Genomic DNA, 21,174 nt, shown 5'->3' with positions numbered 1-21,174 from the left:
ATTCTTTTTTCGCGGGAGGGGGAGGTGGGAGGGAAGGGGGGAGGCATGGCGTGTTTTTAAGGGGGGGGGGATTGTGGGGGGGGGGGGGGTTTTCCAGGGGTCCGGGGCGTTTGTTTCGGAGTTATTCCCGTTTGAGTGTGTCCATTCATTGCCAATGGGGCGACTGGTTGTTGGAAAATTTCAAAGTGTCAGCCCTAGTATGGGATTTTTCAGAAAGTGTTTAGGAGCACGTTTGGGGCCATTTGGAGTGGATTGGGACAGGTTTGTATGTTGACTGTTTTGGAGTGTCTGAGGTGGTTGGTTGTGTGTAGGCAGGTGTGGGAGTGGTTAGGTTCAGGGTAAGGCTACTGGGAAAGGTGTTATTTGGAGTGATAGACATGTCTGTCATCAGCGTGCCTGCCAGCCAGCCATTTGGAAGCTAGGGTTAGGGTTACCCGATAGGAATAGGCATGAGTTAGGGTTAGGGTTAGGGTTAGGGTTAGGGTTAGGGTTAGGGTTAGGGTTAGGGTTAGGGTTAGGGGTTAGGGGTTAGGGTTAGGGTTAGGGGTTAGGGTTAGGGTTAGGGTTAGGGTTAGGGTTAGGGTGAATTTAAATTAACTCAATGGACTCCCCCTGTGCCTCTAACGAGAACACAGTTTGGAATAGAGAGCCATCGGAAAGCACGGGCCGGCGCATGTCACTCAGAGTTCTCTCAACTGTGCCCCCCACCCAACTGGCCCCTGCCGCCCTCTGAGTGAGACCACTCAGGAAACCAACAGCATTGCCACTCTCAAAATCCAACCAAACCTCGACGTGAGTGAGAACCAATAGTCCTATCGCAAATATCTACACCCATTCGGGTTATCAGACCAAACGAACCATCGTCCTATTTTTTGGAACACATCGTCAGTAGTGGACCTTGGGATCCTCGGGTGTTTCGGCCATTATCACTAGACACCCTCACCCAAGGGAGGCCCCGCCGGGGTTGATCAATCCCCAGGGTGTGTCCTGATAAGTATTAGATATATCGTAAGTAAAACTTCAATAAGCCTGGATATACATATTAGATACACCCAAGTCCAACTTCAAGAAGCCCAGATATACATGTTAGATACGCGTAAGTCCAACTTCAAGAAGCCTGGATATACATGTTAGATACGCGCCAGTCCAACCACAATAAGCCTGGATATGCATATTAGATACGCGCAAGTCCAACCACAATAAGCCTGGATATACATGTTAGATACGCGTAAGTCCAACTTCAAGAAGCCTGGATATACATGTTAGATACGCGCCAGTCCAACCACAATAAGCCTGGATATACATATTAGATACACGCAAGTCCAACTCAAGAGGCCCGGATATACATGTTAGATACGCGTAAGTCCAACTTCAAGAAGCCTGGATATACATGTTAGATACGCGCCAGTCCAGCCACAATAAGCCTGGATATGCATATTAGATACGCGCAAGTCCAACCACAATAAGCCTGGATATACATATTAGATACACGCAAGTCCAACTTCAAGAAGCCCGGATATACATGTTAGATACGCGTAAGTCCAACTCAGGAAGCCTGGATACACATGTTAGATACGCGCCAGTCCAACCACAATAAGCCTGGATATACATATGAGATACACGCAAGTCCAACCTCAAGAAGCCTGGATATACATGTTAGATACGTGCAAGTCCAACCACAATAAGCCTGGATATACATGTAAGATACGCGTAAGTCCAACTTCAAGGAGCCTAGATATATAAATTAGATACGTGCAAGTCCAACCACAATAAGCCTGGATATACATGTAAGATAGGCGTAAGTCCAACTTCAAGGAGCCTAGATATATAAATTAGATACGTGCAAGTCCAACCACAATAAGCCTGGATATACATATTAGATACGCACAAGTCCAACTGCAAGGAGCCTGGATATACGTATTAGATACACGCAAGTCCAACTTCAAGAAGCCTGGATATACATATTAGATCCACGCAAGTCCAACCACAATGAGCCTGGATATACATATTAGATCCACGCAAGTCCAACCACAACGAGCCTGGACCTACGTATTGGATATACGTATTAGATATACGCCAGGAAGTCTCTCTAATCTTAGATATATCGCAAGTGCAGCTTTGATAAGTCTGGATATACTCTATATGAATGCCGATCGGTATTAGATCTATCGCAAGCGCCACTGGAATAAGTCGAGATATATCAGAAAAATTCCACTGCATATTATATATCACACAGAGATAAGTTTCCAATTTGCCTCCCCATGATGGAAAAGGATTTACCGTACCGATCTGTTTAGAACAATACGTACCTCCCTCATCCTCCTCTCCAGAAGTTCCCAGTGTCTCGCAGATGCACCCGCATCTGACCAGTTGTTGACAACGCTAGGTAGCTCTGGTCAGAGCAATCAGGATTAAATTGCAGGCCACTCTGCCTATCAAATGAACCTCCTGTGCCCCATACACCGCACGACTCCAGGAATCCTATTTTACCCAGCACCAGAGCATCCTCCCACACTCTACCTAAGGGAGACCGCGGTCTCCCCCTAACGCGGTGTCTGGAAAATCCAATCCACCACACCCCACTAACTCCGCCCCCAACCAAACCCGAACTACCTAAAAACCCACCAAAAATTCAGAAAACACCTGAGAAACTGCCAAATGTCCCACCCCTCGACCCCCCAAGGTCTAATAACTGCAAAATGAATCCAAACCCACTCTATCCACTAAATCAAACAGAGTTCCCTACCCTAACCACACCCACCCCCTAACTCCGCCCCCAGCTAAACCAAAACTCCCTAAAAACTCCAAAAGACTCCAAAACCACTCAAAAAACTACCAAATATCCGACCCCTCGACCCCCCAAGGTCTAATAACTGCAAAATAAATCCAAACCCACTCTACCTACCTAATTAAAAAGAATTCCCTACCCTAGCCACGCCCCCTTCCCGTGATCTGTACCCCGGGTGAGGTACCCGCTTCCACTAATATCTCCAACTTCCTACCACCCAGCCCCCATTGTACAAGGTCAATGTTCTACACCCTCTAAACCCCCTAAATGGTCTGAACCCACCACCGGTCAAGGCCCTGACTATTATTAAAACTAATTTAGATGTATAAAACTACTATTAAGTTTTAGGGCTAATTTAAGATTTAACACTCATATAAGGTTTAGGGCTAATTTTAAGGCCAGAGCTACTTTAAATGTTTAAGACTAATTTTGAGGTTTAAAACTAATGTTAGGTTTAGGGCTAACTTTAGGGTCAGAGCTACTTTAAATATTTAGGACTAATTTTAAGGTTTAAAACTAATGTTAGGTTTAGGGCTAACTTTAGGGTCAGGGCTACTTTAAATGTTTAAGACTAATTTTAAGGTTTGAGGGCTAAGGTTAGGTTTAGGGTTAGGGTTAGGGTTAGGGCTACTTTAAATGTTTAGGACTAATTTTAGGATTTGAGAATAATTTTAAGATTTAGGACTAATGTTAAAGATACATGCCAAGACCAAAACCGATGTTAAAGGCCAGACCAAATACCAAAGGAAAGCCCCGTATAAAATCCTTCCGTTCTCCAGGAGTCGGCGTGTATCCTCTGTCAACCAGCAAATTGTTATGGTTAGGGCACTGCCGAGGCCAAGGGTAAATACCTGATTTAGAAATTAGGAAAAGGAGGGAGAGAGAGAGAGAGAAAGAGAGAGAGAGAGAGAAAAAAAGAGAGAGAAAGAGAGAGAGAGAAGAGAAAGAAAGAGAGAGAGAGAGAGAGAGAGAGAGAAAGAGAGAGGCAAGAGAGAGAGAGAGAGAGAGAGAGAGAGAGAGAGAAAAAAAAAAGAGAGAAGAGAGAGGAGAGAAAGGGAGAACAAAAAGAGAGAGAAAAAAGAAGAAGAAACCTCAAAGGGGGGCAGTAGGAACAGTAGTAGGAGACAGGCATGTGCCTCAACTACAACCTTTGCAAAACTATGCAGTCCTACGCCCCCCGCTCCCTCTTATCCCAATGAGACAGAGGGAGAGGGGAGTTGAACAAGGAAACCCAGACAAAAAACGAGAGAGAGAGAGAGAGAGAGAGAGAGAGAGAGAGAAAAAAAGAGAGAGAGAGAGAGCGAGAGAAAAAAAGAAAGAAAGAGAGAAGAGAGAGGGAGAGAAAAGGAGAACAAAAGAGAGAGAGAGAGAGAGAGAGAGAGAGAGAGAAAGAAAAAAAAAAAGGGGGAGAGAGAAAAAGAAGAAAAGAAGAAGAAAAGAAGAAGAAACCTCAAAGGGGGGCAGTAGGAACAGTAGTAGGAGACAGGCATGTGCCTCAACTACAACCTTTGCAAAACTATGCAGTCCTACGCCCCCCGCTCCCTCTTATCCCAATGAGACAGAGGGAGAGGGGAGTTGAACAAGGAAACCCAGACAAAAAACGAGAGAGAGAGAGAGAGAGAGAGAGAGAGAGACACAGAGACACAGAGACAGGGAGAGACAGACAGAAAGACACAGAGAGAGACACAGAGACAGGGAGAGACAGACAGAGAGACACAGAGAGAGACAGAGAGGGACAGCGAGACAGAGACCCATCCTCCAATCCGGTACACATCCCTGAACCAGTGGATACCATCCAAATAATTCCATTCCTTTCCATTTCATTTAATCCTTTGGGATACACACCATCCAATAACCGGATCCACCTCTGCTCCGCCCCTATTGGGGAAGAGAGAAAGGACGAAGGAAAGGGGCTTCATCGAGTCAGGACACAACCAGGATAACATTAGGACCTGTCGTCAAATCTTATCCGCTCAGACCTACCACCAATCAGACGTCTTAATGAAAAAGGAGAGGGGGAAAGAAAACCAATCTCCCCTGATTAGCCTTGGGTGTTATGACCACCTCGCACCATTCTGACCAAAATCAGAAATACAACCCAACCCCTGACCCCCGCTTCTTTTAAAAAGAGCAACAGTAGTCTTAAGAGAGAACCCGCTTGTCCGAAGGCACTGGCGGGTTAGGGTGAATTTAAATTAACTCAATGGACTCCCCCTGTGCCTCTAACGAGAACACAGTTTGGAATAGAGAGCCATCGGAAAGCACGGGCCGGCGCATGTCACTCAGAGTTCTCTCAACTGTGCCCCCCACCCAACTGGCCCCTGCCGCCCTCTGAGTGAGACCACTCAGGAAACCAACAGCATTGCCACTCTCAAAATCCAACCAAACCTCGACGTGAGTGAGAACCAATAGTCCTATCGCAAATATCTACACCCATTCGGGTTATCAGACCAAACGAACCATCGTCCTATTTTTGGAACACATCGTCAGTAGTGGACCTTGGGATCCTCGGGTGTTTCGGCCATTATCACTAGACACCCTCACCCAAGGGAGGCCCCGCCGGGGTTGATCAATCCCCAGGGTGTGTCCTGATAAGTATTAGATATATCGTAAGTAAAACTTCAATAAGCCTGGATATACATATTAGATACACCCAAGTCCAACTTCAAGAAGCCCAGATATACATGTTAGATACGCGTAAGTCCAACTTCAAGAAGCCTGGATATACATGTTAGATACGCGCCAGTCCAACCACAATAAGCCTGGATATGCATATTAGATACACGCAAGTCCAACCACAATAAGCCTGGATATACATGTTAGATACGCGTAAGTCCAACTTCAAGAAGCCTGGATATACATGTTAGATACGCGCCAGTCCAACCACAATAAGCCTGGATATACATATTAGATACACGCAAGTCCAACTCACAAGAGGCCCGGATATACATGTTAGATACGCGTAAGTCCAACTTCAAGAAGCCCGGATATACATGTTAGATACGCGTAAGTCCAACTTCAGGAAGCCTGGATACACATGTTAGATACGCGCCAGTCCAACCACAATAAGCCTGGATATACATATGAGATACACGCAAGTCCAACCTCAAGAAGCCTGGATATACATGTTAGATACGCGCAAGTCCAACCACAATAAGCCTGGATATACATGTAAGATACGCGTAAGTCCAACTTCAAGGAGCCTAGATATATAAATTAGATACGTGCAAGTCCAACCACAATAAGCCTGGATATGCATGTAAAATAGGCGTAAGTCCAACTTCAAGGAGCCTAGATATATAAATTAGATACGTGCAAGTCCAACCACAATAAGCCTGGATATACATATTAGATACGCACAAGTCCAACTGCAAGGAGCCTGGATATACGTATTAGATACACGCAAGTCCAACTTCAAGAAGCCTGGATATACCTATTAGATCCACGCAAGTCCAACCACAATAAGCCTGGATATACATATTAGATCCACGCAAGTCCAACCACAACGAGCCTGGACCTACGTATTGGATATACGTATTAGCTATACGCCAGTAAGTCTCTCTAATCTTAGATATATCGCAAGTGCAGCTTTGATAAGTCTGGATATACTCTATATGAATGCAGATCGGTATTAGATCTATCGCAAGCGCCACTGGAATAAGTCGAGATATATCAGAAAAATTCCGCTGCATATTATATATCACACAGAGATAAGTTTCCAATTTGCCTCCCCATGATGGAAAAGGATTTACCGTACCGATCTGTTTAGAACAATACGTACCTCCCTCATCCTCCTCTCCAGAAGTTCCCAGTGTCTCGCAGATGCACCCGCATCTGACCAGTTGTTGACAACGCTAGGTAGCTCTGGTCAGAGCAATCAGGATTAAATTGCAGGCCACTCTGCCTATCAAATGAACCTCCTGTGCCCCATACACCGCACGACTCCAGGAATCCTCATTTTACCCAGCACCAGAGCATCCTCCCACACTCTACCTAAGGGAGACCGCGGTCTCCCCCTAACGCGGTGTCTGGAAAATCCAATCCACCACACCCCACTAACTCCGCCCCCAACCAAACCCGAACTACCTAAAAACCCGCCAAAAATTCAGAAAACACCTGAGAAACTGCCAAATGTCCCCCCCCTCGACCCCCCAAGGTCTAATAACTGCAAAATGAATCCAAACCCACTCTATCCACTAAATCAAACAGAGTTCCCTACCCTAACCACACCCACCCCCTAACTCCGCCCCCAGCTAAACCAAAACTCCCTAAAAAACTCCAAAAGACTCCAAAACCACTCAAAAAACTACCAATGTCCGACCCCTCGACCCCCAAGGTCTAATAACTGCAAAATAAATCCAAACCCACTCTACCTACCTAATTAAAAGAATTCCCTACCTAGCCACGCCCCTTCCCGTTACCTGTACCCCGGGTGAGGTACCCGCTTCCACTAATGTCTCCAACTTCCTACCACCCAGCCCCCATTGTCAAAGGTCAATGTTCTACACCCTCTAAAACCCATAAATGGTCTGAACCACCCACCGGTCAAGGCACTGACTATAATTAAAGCTAATTTAGATGCATAAAACTAATATTAAGTTTTAGGGCTAATTTAAGATTTAACACTCATATAAGGTTTAGGGCTAATTTTAAGGCCAGGGCTACTTTAAATGTTTAAGACTAATTTTGAGGTTTAAAACTAATGTTAGGTTTAGGGCTAACTTTAGGGTCAAAGCTACTTTAAATATTTAGGACTAATTTTAAGGTTTAAAACTAATGTTAGGTTTAGGGCTAACTTTAGGGTTAGGGCTACTTTAAATGTTTAAGACTAATTTTAAGGTTTGAGGGCTAAGGTTAGGTTTAGGGTTAGGGTTAGGGTTAGGGCTACTTTAAATGTTTAGGACTAATTTTAGGGTTTGAGAATAATTTTAAGATTTAGAACTATTATAAATATAAATATTTAGGACTAATGTTAAAGATACATGCCAAGACCAAAACCGATGTTAAAGGCCAGACCAAATACCAAAGGAAAGCCCCGTATAAAATCCTTCCGTTCTCCCGGAGTCGGCGTGTATCCTCTGTCAACCAGGAAATTGTTATGGTTAGGGCACTGCCGAGGCCAAGGGTAAATACCTGACTTAGAAATTAGGAAAAGGAGAGAGAGAGAGAGAGAGAGAGAGAGAGAGAGAGAGAAAAAAAGAGAAAGAGAGAGAGCGAGAGAAAAAAGAAAGAAAGAGAGAAGAGAGAGGGAGAGAAAGGGAGAACAAAAGAGAGAGAAAAAAAGGAAAAAGAAAGAAGAAAAAAAAGAAGAAAAGAAAGAAGAAGAAGAAGAAGAAGAAGAAGAAGAAGAAACCTCAAAGGGGGGCAGTAGGAACAGTAGTAGGAGACAGGCATGTGCCTCAACTACAACCTTTGCAAAACTATGCAGTCCTACGCCCCCCGCTCCCTCTTATCCCAATGAGACAGAGGGAGAGGGGAGTTGAACAAGGAAACCCAGACAAAACACGAGAGAGAGAGAGAGAGAGAGAGAGAGAGAGAGAGAGAGAAAGAGAAAGAGAGAGAGAGAGCGAGAGAAAAAAAGAAAGAAAGAGAGAAGAGAGAAGGAGAGAAAGGGAGAACAAAAGAGAGAGAGAGAGAGAGAGAGAGAAAGAAAAAAAGAAAAAGAAGAAAGAAACCTCAAAGGGGGGCAGTAGGAACAGTAGTAGGAGACAGGCATGTGCCTCAACTACAACCTTTGCAAAACTATGCAGTCCTACGCCCCCCGCTCCCTCTTATCCCAATGAGACAGAGGGAGAGGGGAGTTGAACAAGGAAACCCAGACAAAAAACGAGAGAGAGAGAGAGAGAGAGAGAGAGAGAGAGAGAGAAAAAAAAAAAGAGAGAGAGAGAGAGAGAGAGAGAGAGACACAGAGACAGGGAGAGACACAGAGAGAGACAGAGAGACAGAGACCCATCCTCCAATCCGGTACACATCCCTGAACCAGTGGATACCATCCAAATAATTCCATTCCTTTTCATTTAATCCTTTGGGATACACACCATCCAATAACCGGATCCACCTCTGCTCCGCCCCTATTGGGGAAGAGAGAAAGGACGAAGGAAAGGGGCTTCATCGAGTCAGGACACAACCAGGATCACATTAGGACCTGTCGTCAAATCTTATCCGCTCAGACCTACCACCAATTCAGACGTCTTAATGAAAAAGAGGGGGAAAGAAAACCAATCTCCCCTGATTAGCCTTGGGTGTTATGACCACCTCGCACCATTCTGACCAAAATCAGAAATACAACCCAACCCCTGACCCCCGCTTCTTTTAAAAAGAGCAACAGTAGTCTTAAGAGAGAACCCGCTTGTCCGAAGGCACTGGCGGGTTAGGGTGAATTTAAATTAACTCAATGGACTCCCCCTGTGCCTCTAACGAGAACACAGTTTGGAATAGAGAGCCATCGGAAAGCACGGGCCGGCGCATGTCACTCAGAGTTCTCTCAACTGTGCCCCCCACCCAACTGGCCCCTGCCGCCCTCTGAGTGAGACCACTCAGGAAACCAACAGCATTGCCACTCTCAAAATCCAACCAAACCTCGACGTGAGTGAGAACCAATAGTCCTATCGCAAATATCTACACCCATTCGGGTTATCAGACCAAACGAACCATCGTCCTATTTTTGGAACACATCGTCAGTAGTGGACCTTGGGATCCTCGGGTGTTTCGGCCATTATCACTAGACACCCTCACCCAAGGGAGGCCCCGCCGGGTTGATCAATCCCCAGGGTGTGTCCTGATAAGTATTAGATATATCGTAAGTAAAACTTCAATAAGCCTGGATATACATATTAGATACACCCAAGTCCAACTTCAAGAAGCCCAGATATACATGTTAGATACGCGTAAGTCCAACTTCAAGAAGCCTGGATATACATGTTAGATACGCGCCAGTCCAACCACAATAAGCCTGGATATGCATATTAGATACGCGCAAGTCCAACCACAATAAGCCTGGATATACATGTTAGATACGCGTAAGTCCAACTTCAAGAAGCCTGGATATACATGTTAGATACGCGCCAGTCCAACCACAATAAGCCTGGATATACATATTAGATACACGCAAGTCCAACTCAAGAGGCCCGGATATACATGTTAGATACGCGTAAGTCCAACTTCAAGAAGCCCGGATATACATGTTAGATACGCGTAAGTCCAACTCAGGAAGCCTGGATACACATGTTAGATACGCGCCAGTCCAACCACAATAAGCCTGGATATACATATGAGATACACGCAAGTCCAACCTCAAGAAGCCTGGATATACATGTTAGATACGCGCAAGTCCAACCACAATAAGCCTGGATATACATGTAAGATACGCGTAAGTCCAACTTCAAGGAGCCTAGATATATAAATTAGATACGTGCAAGTCCAACCACAATAAGCCTGGATATGCATGTAAAATAGGCGTAAGTCCAACTTCAAGGAGCCTAGATATATAAATTAGATACGTGCAAGTCCAACCACAATAAGCCTGGATATACATATTAGATACGCACAAGTCCAACTGCAAGGAGCCTGGATATACGTATTAGATACACGCAAGTCCAACTTCAAGAAGCCTGGATATACATATTAGATCCACGCAAGTCCAACCACAATAAGCCTGGATATACATATTAGATCCACGCAAGTCCAACCACAACGAGCCTGGACCTACGTATTGGATATACGTATTAGCTATACGCCAGTAAGTCTCTCTAATCTTAGATATATCGCAAGTGCAGCTTTGATAAGTCTGGATATACTCTATATGAATGCAGATCGGTATTAGATCTATCGCAAGCGCCACTGGAATAAGTCGAGATATATCAGAAAAATTCCGCTGCATATTATATATCACACAGAGATAAGTTTCCAATTTGCCTCCCCATGATGGAAAAGGATTTACCGTACCGATCTGTTTAGAACAATACGTACCTCCCTCATCCTCCTCTCCAGAAGTTCCCAGTGTCTCGCAGATGCACCCGCATCTGACCAGTTGTTGACAACGCTAGGTAGCTCTGGTCAGAGCAATCAGGATTAAATTGCAGGCCACTCTGCCTATCAAATGAACCTCCTGTGCCCCATACACCGCACGACTCCAGGAATCCTATTTTACCCAGCACCAGAGCATCCTCCCACACTCTACCTAAGGGAGACCGCGGTCTCCCCTAACGCGGTGTCTGGAAAATCCAATCCACCACACCCCACTAACTCCGCCCCCCAACCAAACCCGAACTACCTAAAAACCCGCCAAAAATTCAGAAAACACCTGAGAAACTGCCAAATGTCCCCCCTCGACCCCCCAAGGTCTAATAACTGCAAAATGAATCCAAACCCACTCTATCCACTAAATCAAACAGAGTTCCCTACCCTAACCACACCCACCCCCTAACTCCGCCCCCAGCTAAACCAAAACTCCCTAAAAAACTCCAAAAGACTCCAAAACCACTCAAAAAACTACCAAATGTCCTACACCTCAACCCCCCAAGGTCTAATAACTGCCAAATAAATCCAAACCCACTCTACCTACAAAATTCAAAAGAATTCCCTACCCTAGCCACGCCCCCTTCCCTTTACCTGTACCCCGGGTGAGGTACCCGCTTCCACTAATGTCTCCAACTTCCTACCACCCAGCCCCCATTGTCAAAGGTCAATGTTCTACACCCTCTAAAACCCATAAATGGTCTGAACCACCCACCGGTCAAGGCACTGACTATAATTAAAGCTAATTTAGATGCATAAAACTAATATTAGGTTTTGGAGCTAATTTAGGGTTTAACACTAATATTAGGTTTAGGGCTAATTTTAAGGCCAGAGCTACTTTAAATGTCTAAGACTAATTTTAGGGTTTAAAGCTAATGTTAGGTTTAGGGCTAACTTTAGGGTCAGAGCTACTTTAAATATTTAGGACTAATTTTAAGGTTTAAAACTAATGTTAGGTTTAGGGCTAACTTTAGGGTCAGGGCTACTTTAAATGTTTAAGACTAATTTTAAGGTTTGAGGGCTAAGGTTAGGTTTAGGGTTAAGGTTAGGGTTAGGGCTACTTTAAATGTTTAGGACTAATTTTAGGGTTTGAGAATAATTTTAAGATTTAGAACTATTATAAATATAAATATTTAGGACTAATGTTAAAGATACATGCCAAGACCAAAACCGATGTTAAAGGCCAGACCAAATACCAAAGGAAAGCCCCGTATAAAATCCTTCCGTTCTCCCGGAGTCGGCGTGTATCCTCTGTCAACCAGGAAATTGTTATGGTTAGGGCACTGCCGAGGCCAAGGGTAAATACCTGACTTAGAAATTAGGAAAAGGAGAGAGAGAGAGAGAGAGAGAGAGAGAGAGAGAGAGAGAGAGAAAGAAAGAAAGAGAAAGAGAGAGAGCGAGAGAAAAAAAGAAAGAAAGAGAGAAGAGAGGGAGAGAAAGGGAGAGAGAGAGAGAAAAAAAGGAAAAAGAAAGAAGAAAAAAAGAAGAAAAGAAGAAGAAGAAGAAGAAGAAGAAACAGAAGAAGAAACCTCAAAGGGGGGCAGTAGGAACAGTAGTAGGAGACAGGCATGTGCCTCAACTACAACCTTTGCAAAACTATGCAGTCCCTACGCCCCCCCCTCCCTCTTATCCCAATGAGACAGAGGGAGAGGGGAGTTGAACAAGGAAACCCAGACAAAACACGAGAGAGAGAGAGAGAGAGAGAGAGAGAGAGAGAAAGAGAGAAAGAGAAAGAGAGAGAGAGAGCGAGAGAAAAAAAGAAAGAAAGAGAGAAGAGAGAAGGAGAGAAAGGGAGAACAAAAGAGAGAGAGAGAGAGAGAGAGAGAGAAAGAAAAAAGAAAAGAAGAAGAAACCTCAAAGGGGGGCAGTAGGAACAGTAGTAGGAGACAGGCATGTGCCTCAACTACAACCTTTGCAAAACTATGCAGTCCTACGCCCCCCGCTCCCTCTTATCCCAATGAGACAGAGGGAGAGGGGAGTTGAACAAGGAAACCCAGACAAAAAACGAGAGAGAGAGAGAGAGAGAGAGAGAGAGAGAGAGAGAAAAGAAAAAGAGAGAGAGAGAGAGAGAGAGAGACAGAGAGAGAGAGACACAGAGACAGGGAGAGACACAGAGAGAGACAGAGAGAGACAGAGACCCATCCTCCGATCCGGTACACATCCCTGAACCAGTGGATACCATCCAAATAATTCCATTCCTTTTCATTTAATCCTTTGGGATACACACCATCCAATAACCGGATCCACCTCTGCTCCGCCCCTATTGGGGAAGAGAGAAAGGACGAAGGAAAGGGGCTTCATCGAGTCAGGACACAACCAGGATCACATTAGGACCTGTCGTCAAATCTTATCCGCTCAGACCTACCACCAATTCAGACGTCTTAATGAAAAAGAGGGGGAAAGAAAACCAATCTCCCCTGATTAGCCTTGGGTGTTATGACCACCTCGCACCATTCTGACCAAAATCAGAAATACAACCCAACCCCTGACCCCCGCTTCTTTTAAAAAGAGCAACAGTAGTCTTAAGAGAGAACCCGCTTGTCCGAAGGCACTGGCGGGTTAGGGTGAATTTAAATTAACTCAATGGACTCCCCCTGTGCCTCTAACGAGAACACAGTTTGGAATAGAGAGCCATCGGAAAGCACGGGCCGGCGCATGTCACTCAGAGTTCTCTCAACTGTGCCCCCCACCCAACTGGCCCCTGCCGCCCTCTGAGTGAGACCACTCAGGAAACCAACAGCATTGCCACTCTCAAAATCCAACCAAACCTCGACGTGAGTGAGAACCAATAGTCCTATCGCAAATATCTACACCCATTCGGGTTATCAGACCAAACGAACCATCGTCCTATTTTTGGAACACATCGTCAGTAGTGGACCTTGGGATCCTCGGGTGTTTCGGCCATTATCACTAGACACCCTCACCCAAGGGAGGCCCCGCCGGGGTTGATCAATCCCCAGGGTGTGTCCTGATAAGTATTAGATATATCGTAAGTAAAACTTCAATAAGCCTGGATATACATATTAGATACACCCAAGTCCAACTTCAAGAAGCCCAGATATACATGTTAGATCCGCGTAAGTCCAACTTCAAGAAGCCTGGATATACATGTTAGATACGCGCCAGTCCAACCACAATAAGCCTGGATATACATATTAGATACACGCAAGTCCAACTCAAGAGGCCCGGATATACATGTTAGATACGCGTAAGTCCAACTTCAAGAAGCCTGGATATACATGTTAGATACGCGCCAGTCCAGCCACAATAAGCCTGGATATGCATATTAGATACGCGCAAGTCCAACCACAATAAGCCTGGATATACATATTAGATACACGCAAGTCCAACTTCAAGAAGCCCGGATATACATGTTAGATACGCGTAAGTCCAACTTCAAGAAGCCTGGATACACATGTTAGATACGCGCCAGTCCAACCACAATAAGCCTGGATATACATATGAGATACACGCAAGTCCAACCTCAAGAAGCCTGGATATACATGTTAGATACGCGCAAGTCCAACCACAATAAGCCTGGATATACATGTAAGATACGCGTAAGTCCAACTTCAAGGAGCCTAGATATATAAATTAGATACGTGCAAGTCCAACCACAATAAGCCTGGATATGCATGTAAAATAGGCGTAAGTCCAACTTCAAGGAGCCTAGATATATAAATTAGATACGTGCAAGTCCAACCACAATAAGCCTGGATATACATATTAGATACGCACAAGTCCAACTGCAAGGAGCCTGGATATACGTATTAGATACACGCAAGTCCAACTTCAAGAAGCCTGGATATACCTATTAGATCCACGCAAGTCCAACCACAATAAGCCTGGATATACATATTAGATCCACGCAAGTCCAACCACAACGAGCCTGGACCTACGTATTGGATATACGTATTAGCTATACGCCAGTAAGTCTCTCTAATCTTAGATATATCGCAAGTGCAGCTTTGATAAGTCTGGATATACTCTATATGAATGCAGATCGGTATTAGATCTATCGCAAGCGCCACTGGAATAAGTCGAGATATATCAGAAAAATTCCGCTGCATATTATATATCACACAGAGATAAGTTTCCAATTTGCCTCCCCATGATGGAAAAGGATTTACCGTACCGATCTGTTTAGAACAATACGTACCTCCCTCATCCTCCTCTCCAGAAGTTCCCAGTGTCTCGCAGATGCACCCGCATCTGACCAGTTGTTGACAACGCTAGGTAACTCTGGTCAGAGCAATCAGGATTAAATTGCAGGCCACTCTGCCTATCAAATGAACCTCCTGTGCCCCATACACCGCACGACTCCAGGAATCCTATTTTACCCAGCACCAGAGCATCCTCCCACACTCTACCTAAGGGAGACCGCGGTCTCCCCCTAACGCGGTGTCTGGAAAATCCAATCCACCACACCCCACTAACTCCGCCCCCAACCAAACCCGAACTACCTAAAAACCCGCCAAAAATTCAGAAAACACCTGAGAAACTGCCAAATGTCCCACCCCTCGACCCCCCAAGGTCTAATAACTGCAAAATGAATCCAAACCCACTCTATCCACTAAATCAAACAGAGTTCCCTACCCTAACCACACCCACCCCCTAACTCCGCCCCCAGCTAAACCAAAACTCCCTAAAAAACTCCAAAAGACTCCAAAACCACTCAAAAAACTACCAATGTCCGACCCCTCGACCCCCCAAGGTCTAATAACTGCAAAATAAATCCAAACCCACTCTACCTACCTAATTAAAAAGAATTCCCTACCCTAGCCACGCCCCCTTCCCGTGACCTGTACCCCGGGTGAGGTACCCGCTTCCACTAATGTCTCCAACTTCCTACCACCCAGCCCCCATTGTCAAAGGTCAATGTTCTACACCCTCTAAAACCCATAAATGGTCTGAACCACCCACCGGTCAAGGCCCTGACTATAATTAAAGCTAATTTAGATGCATAAAACTAATATTAGGTTTTGGAGCTAATTTAGGGTTTAACACTAATATTAGGTTTAGGGCTAATTTTAAGGCCCGAGCTACTTTAAATGTCTAAGACTAATTTTAGGGTTTAAAGCTAATGTTAGGTTTAGGGTTAACTTTAGGGCCAGGGCTACTTTAAATGTTAAAGACTAATTTTAGGGTTTAAAGCTAATGTTAGGTTTAGGGCTAACTTTAGGGTCAGGGCTACTTTAAATGTTTGGGACTAATTTTAAGGTTTGAGGGCTAAGGTTAGGTTTAGGGTTAAGGTTAGGATAGAGAAAGTGGATGAGTCTCGGCACCGCGCAGCGGTGTCGAGGCTCCATGCACGGGCCATCCTGCTCCAGATCAGGAAAGCTCTTATTTGAGGTTGAGGCCTTTGGGGTGTAATGTTTCTAATTTTCTTATCCATGTCCTTTCAGCTCGGGTTCTCTGTGTGGCGTTCCAGCTGGGGTCCATCTGGATGATCGTGGCCCGGACAGACGACCATCCATGGGCCAGAAAATGGCTGACCAGAGGCGTGTGGGTTTCCCTCCGCCTCTGGATGTTGTAGCGGTGTTGGGTGAACCGCTGTAAGAGCGTGTTTCTGGTCTCGCCCACATACTGTAGGCCGCACATAAGACATGAAATAAGATACACGCAATTTTTGGAGTGTGGATTGCCACATGCCATGGTCTTATGGACTGTTTTGTTGACATGGCTGTGGATCCAGGTGGCATGTTTGAAAAATTGGCCATGGCCTCTGGATTTTGAGGTCGATAGGGGCTTAACTTTGGCTGTCACCAGATGGTCCTGGAGGTTTTTGTTTTTCCTATAGGCTGCTATGAACCTGTGGTTATTAAGGAGTCCCGGATCAATGATTTTTTGTTGGAAATTTTCTTTGATTTTTCTGCACAGAGCGATTGCTGGCTTGGAATAGGTGGTGACGAAGGGGAGTACATCCGACGTGTCTACTGGTTTTGTTTCCAGAAAGGTGCTGAGGGCCTTCCGCCGGAAGGAGCGTACATAGCCCCTGGTGGCGAGAGCTCTGAAAAGCGTTTTTGTGGCCGCCATGAAGTCACTTTTGTGTGTGCAGATACGGTGGAAACGGAGTAATTGTGATTTCAAAAGGCCCCTATATGTGTGTTTGGGGTGGTGGCTGGTCTTATAAAGCAGGGCATGGGTGTCTGTTTCTTTGAAGAAAACTTTAATGTCTAATTTGTTTGTATGCTGGAAATTGATCCCCTTGTAGGTGGTGGTATCCAGGAAGTCGACCGACGTGGTGCTAGTGGTGGACTTCAGTGTGATGGACGGGTTGTGATTATTCAAGGTGAGTACAAATTGGTCAAATTCTTCCATAGAGTGGGGCCAGACCCCCCAGATATCATCCAGATATCTATAATAATGTAATGGTTTTTTGTTGCAGGCTGCCAGGGCGGAGGTCTCCCATTCGGCCATGAAGATGTTGGCATATGCCGGTGCAAATTTTTTGCCCATGGCAGTGCCTTTAATTTGTAAATAAAATTTGCTGTCAAATTCAAAATCATTTCTCCTCAGGTTGATTGCAAGGAGTTGTAATAGTTCCTTATCAGGTCTCTTTTTGTCTGGAAATTTTGTAAATATGTTTTTTATGGCCTGTATGCCTTCATCAATATCAATATTGGTGTATAGACTGTCAACATCCATAGTGAACAGGATGGAGTCGGGGGGGATATGTAGTTGTTTGACCGTATTAATAAAGTGGTAAGTGTCCTTGAGATAGCCGAAGTGTCTGTTAGAAAGTGGGTTGATATAATAATCAATAAATTGGGCCGTGTAGTAGGTCTCACTATCACAATCAGAGACAATCGGCCTTCCAGGTGGGATTTCAAAGGGGACACTCCACTTTGAGGGCTCTTTATGTATCTTGGGCAGCAGGTAAAACAGTCTGGGCCGGGGGATCGGATTACCCAGCAGGTAAGTGTATTGTTTTTTGTTTATGAATTTTTTATCTAATAATGATTTAATAATTGGTTGCACCATTTTTTTAGTTTCAGGGTAGATAGGATCCTTTAAGACAGAATAATATTTTTTGTCTGTTAGCTGTCTGTTGCCCTCAAATAAATATTGTTCCCTGTCCATCACCACTACTGCGCTGCCTTTATCTGCTGGTTTTATAATGATGTTTTTGTTTTCTTTCAGTTCCTTGAGGGCTTCAATTTCCTCCTGGCTCAAATTATTCCTGATTGGGATTGGCTGGAAATTGTTTTCAAAATAATGAATATCCGCTTGGATGAGGTCAGTGATTTCCGGTGGCAAATTAGACAAGGGGGGGCTCCAATCAGATTTTTGGGTAAAGGGGGTGAAAATCACATCTTTTTTATTTTGAAAATAAACATGGAGTTTGATTCTCCTGTGATATTGCTGCAGGTCCCATCTGCTTTGCTCAATGATGTTGCTCTGGCTCCCCCTAGTGGGGATGAAAGAGAGGCCCCTGTCCAGGAGTGTGAACTGGGCCTGGGTTAATTTGAATGTCTGTGATAACAACAGTACATTTTTTGACCCCTCCTGAGAGTGCAGGCTTATGGGGATGAGCATTTTAAATACCCCGTCCAGTGGTCAAACATGTGTTTGGCGGTGGCTTTTGTCCAGTGTATGTTATCTGCTCCAGTTTCAAAAGATTTGGAGGGCAGTCTGGGGATGAAGAGGCAGTTTTTTTGGATATGTGCGTTCAGGTGGACCAGGCAGGCCTGCTCTTTGAGAGGTAAGTGACGGGAATAATTGATTAAAGGCACCCAAACGGCCGCTTGAGGGAATTTAGCCTCAGCTGCCTCCACTGTGGCTAATAGCTGCTGTGCCAGGATTGTTTTGGATGCAGCGTTTCTGTTGTTTATACCAAAAGAGAGGACCAATTTCTCTAATTTGGTGGAGGTGGTGGCCTTATCAATTAGCGTTTTAGCATGTGCTAATGTCGCCCCTGGGTAGCTGTCAATTTGTAGGTTGGTGCTTTCAAATGGAGGCATTTTGGCCAAGTTAGAGTCGCCAATAAAGGCCCACTCTTTGCCAATGCTGAGGCCCCAATCCTGTATTTTATTCTGTGTGTTTATGTGTTTTGTAGGTCTCCTGGTGTTGGGCATAGGCACTGGGGTCGGCGCTGTCGGTCTAGGCCGCAGCGTGAGTCTGCTCTGGGTTGCTCTTCTAAGGCTCCTGAATTTAACCGGAGTGGACTGAGCGGTGGAGGCCTCAAAAGGGCCTTTATGGGGCTCTACCAGATCCCCGTCACCTGAGAGGCAGGTGATGGAGTCTGGGCTGTGGACCACACACGGGTTTAAAGGAGCCACTGTCGGAGCCAGAGCGGCTGGTAGCGCCGGAGAGGCTGCTGGCACCGGAGCGGCCAACTGCCCTGGAGCAGCCGCTGGCGCTGGAGCGGCAAGCTGTACCGGAGCGGCCTCCGGCATCGGAGCGGCCTCCGACACCGGAGCAGCCTCCGGCACCGAAGCGTCAGGCTGCGAGGGAGGAGTTGCCGGAGCGGCCAGCCGTACAGGAGCAGCAACCACCGCGGGGGCAGCCGTCGTCGTCGGAGGAGGATTTTCAGGTAAGTTAACATTTTTTTCTTCCTCTCCCTTTGCAGGTAAGTGTACCGCAGGCGCTAACCTCCGGACTCTCTGGGGCCTCGGCTGCTGCTTAAAGAAGCCGAGGAGGTCCAGGGAGGCCGCTGGAGGAGGAGGAGGAGGAGGAGGAGGAGGAGGGGGGGCTGGTGTTACTGGTGAGTGGGCCCGTGTTTCCAGTACCTCCAATTCCCTGTTGTCATTGTTGACGTGGATTTGTGCCTGAACACTGTGTTGTGTTTGTGTTTTTTGTTTATCGAACACAGGTGGCGGAGCTGTGGCAGGGGGTGGTGGCGGGCAGTCAGGCTTTCCCTCATCCGTGTCTGGGTCGAGCTGCACGACCATGAGGGCCTCCACCTGCTCCAGGGTCTCAGCCTGGAGTCTCCTACCCAGGTGTCTTTTTGCCCAGGTGGAGGCCACTTGAAAGGGGGCAGGCCAATCCCGTTTGGGCAATGCAGATAAGGTGTTAAACTCCTTATCAATGGAGTCAATGTAGTGATCCCTGAGAATAAGGATTGTTGTATATTCCCAGTTTTTGGCATTGCTCTCAATGAGGAGACGGGCCCCCTCACTGGGGCTAGCCGGTTTAATTGTGGTGGCCAAATTAGTTGTTAATTTATGGATTGCTGGGGGGGGCTTATCGGTCGAAACATTTTTCAGGTGGTGGGCCAATGTAATGATTTTTTTCATTATCCTGGCCTTAATTCCAAAATCAGGGTCATCAGACTGTTGTCTGTTCCCATTCCTGTTTCTCTCCCTCTTTTCCCCATGTGTGTTGCTTGTATTCCTCCCTGTGTTGCCTGTGTTTCTCCCTGTTCCCCCTGTATTTCTCCCTGTGTTATCTGTGTTTCTCCCTGTGTTCCATGTGTTTCTCCCTGTGTATCCTGTATTTCTCCCTGTGTTCCATGTATTTCTCCCTGTGTTTCCTGTATTTCTCCCTGTGTTCCATGTGTTTCTCCCTGTGTTTCCTGTATTTCTCCCTGTGTTTCTCCCTGAATTCCATGTGTTTCTCCCTGTGTTCCATGTGTTTCTCCCTGTGTTCCATGTTGTGTTGTGTCTTGCAGGTTGGTTGTACGGGGCCCTGCGGCTTCCCGGATTTTCAAAAAATTGTGGCCTATGGCCATGCTCCGTGGAACGGTAGCGTTGTGGGTAGTCGTCCCTCCGTCCATGTCCTCTAACAACAGAGGCATAGCTGGGACGCTGCCCTGTGGCCTGGTAGCGTTGGCGGGAGCGGTACTGGGCTGAGCGGGGTCTGGGCCTTCCCCCCGGGGGCTGCCTGTAGCGGTCACGCCGGTAGGAAACCACCGTCCAACCCTCTTCCCCGTTCTCACCACGCATTATAGGCCGTGGGAAAATAAAAAACAAAAAAATAATAAAAGAAATTAAATTTGAATAAAGTTTGAACAAGCTTTGAACGACGTTTCGGTCTAAAGATAGACCTTCTTCAGGTTAGCTTGTTCTGTGGTTGTAAAAGTGTTGTAGAGTGAGTGTTCTCTGTCTCTATTCTTCCATGTAGTGTGCTCGAGCTGTGAGAAGCAAGTGGGACTGAGGAGTGGGCAGGCTGGGTATTTATAGACAAGAGGGGGGGTGAGTGGGGGGCCAGGGGTTGCCAGCTGCAAGTCGTCACGTGTTTATTCCAACTGTCAAATCCCCTGTTGTCCCCCTCCCCGTGAAAAGTCCCTTTAGAAAATTAATATTACCAATATTCCACTAATTATGCCCCTATAAATGGGTTATTACCATGTAATACATAAATAAATAAATAAATAAAGACCCTTGAAATTTGTTTGTCCTTTTTTCCTTTTCCAGATGAGTGTGTGG

General features: G+C 45.8%; 1 protein-coding gene across 5 annotated transcripts; it reads left to right on the top strand.

Annotated features, from left to right (window-relative positions):
- The first annotated feature begins 519 nt into the window (after positions 1–519).
- LOC127360056 (fibroin heavy chain-like) lies at positions 520–21,168 on the top strand. 5 transcript variants are annotated; one of them, XM_051394311.1, is made up of 4 exons: positions 520–539; positions 16,057–17,096; positions 17,193–19,340; positions 19,620–21,168. In XM_051394311.1, the coding sequence occupies exons 3-4, from the start codon at positions 19,043–19,045 to the stop codon at positions 19,775–19,777; spliced, it is 456 nt and encodes a 151-aa protein (XP_051250271.1). In that variant the 5' UTR covers positions 520–539; positions 16,057–17,096; positions 17,193–19,042; the 3' UTR covers positions 19,778–21,168. The 5 variants fall into 5 exon arrangements, 1 of the variants encoding a protein (XP_051250271.1); XR_007883152.1 differs by lacking the exon at positions 520–539 and having other exon boundaries at positions 16,062–17,096; positions 17,193–18,043; positions 18,864–21,168; XR_007883151.1 differs by lacking the exon at positions 520–539 and having other exon boundaries at positions 16,062–17,096; positions 17,193–18,509; positions 18,864–21,168.
- Positions 21,169–21,174: the final 6 nt, after the last annotated feature.

This window comes from Dicentrarchus labrax, unplaced genomic scaffold, assembly GCF_905237075.1.
Source record: "Dicentrarchus labrax unplaced genomic scaffold, dlabrax2021, whole genome shotgun sequence".
In the NCBI taxonomy this organism is placed as follows: domain Eukaryota; kingdom Metazoa; phylum Chordata; class Actinopteri; family Moronidae; genus Dicentrarchus; species Dicentrarchus labrax.
Note: the sequence above shows the minus strand (reverse complement) of the source record. Positions and strands in the feature narration are given on the sequence as shown.

Excerpts from the sequence above, each read along its gene's own strand:
- LOC127360056 (XM_051394311.1), top strand. The coding sequence starts at position 19,043 with ATGGAGTCTGGGCTGTGGACCACACACGGGTTTAAAGGAGCCACTGTC. Across the intron at positions 19,341-19,619 it reads CGTCGGAGGAGGATTTTCAG|GTGGCGGAGCTGTGGCAGGG; the intron begins GTAAGTTAACAT and ends TATCGAACACAG.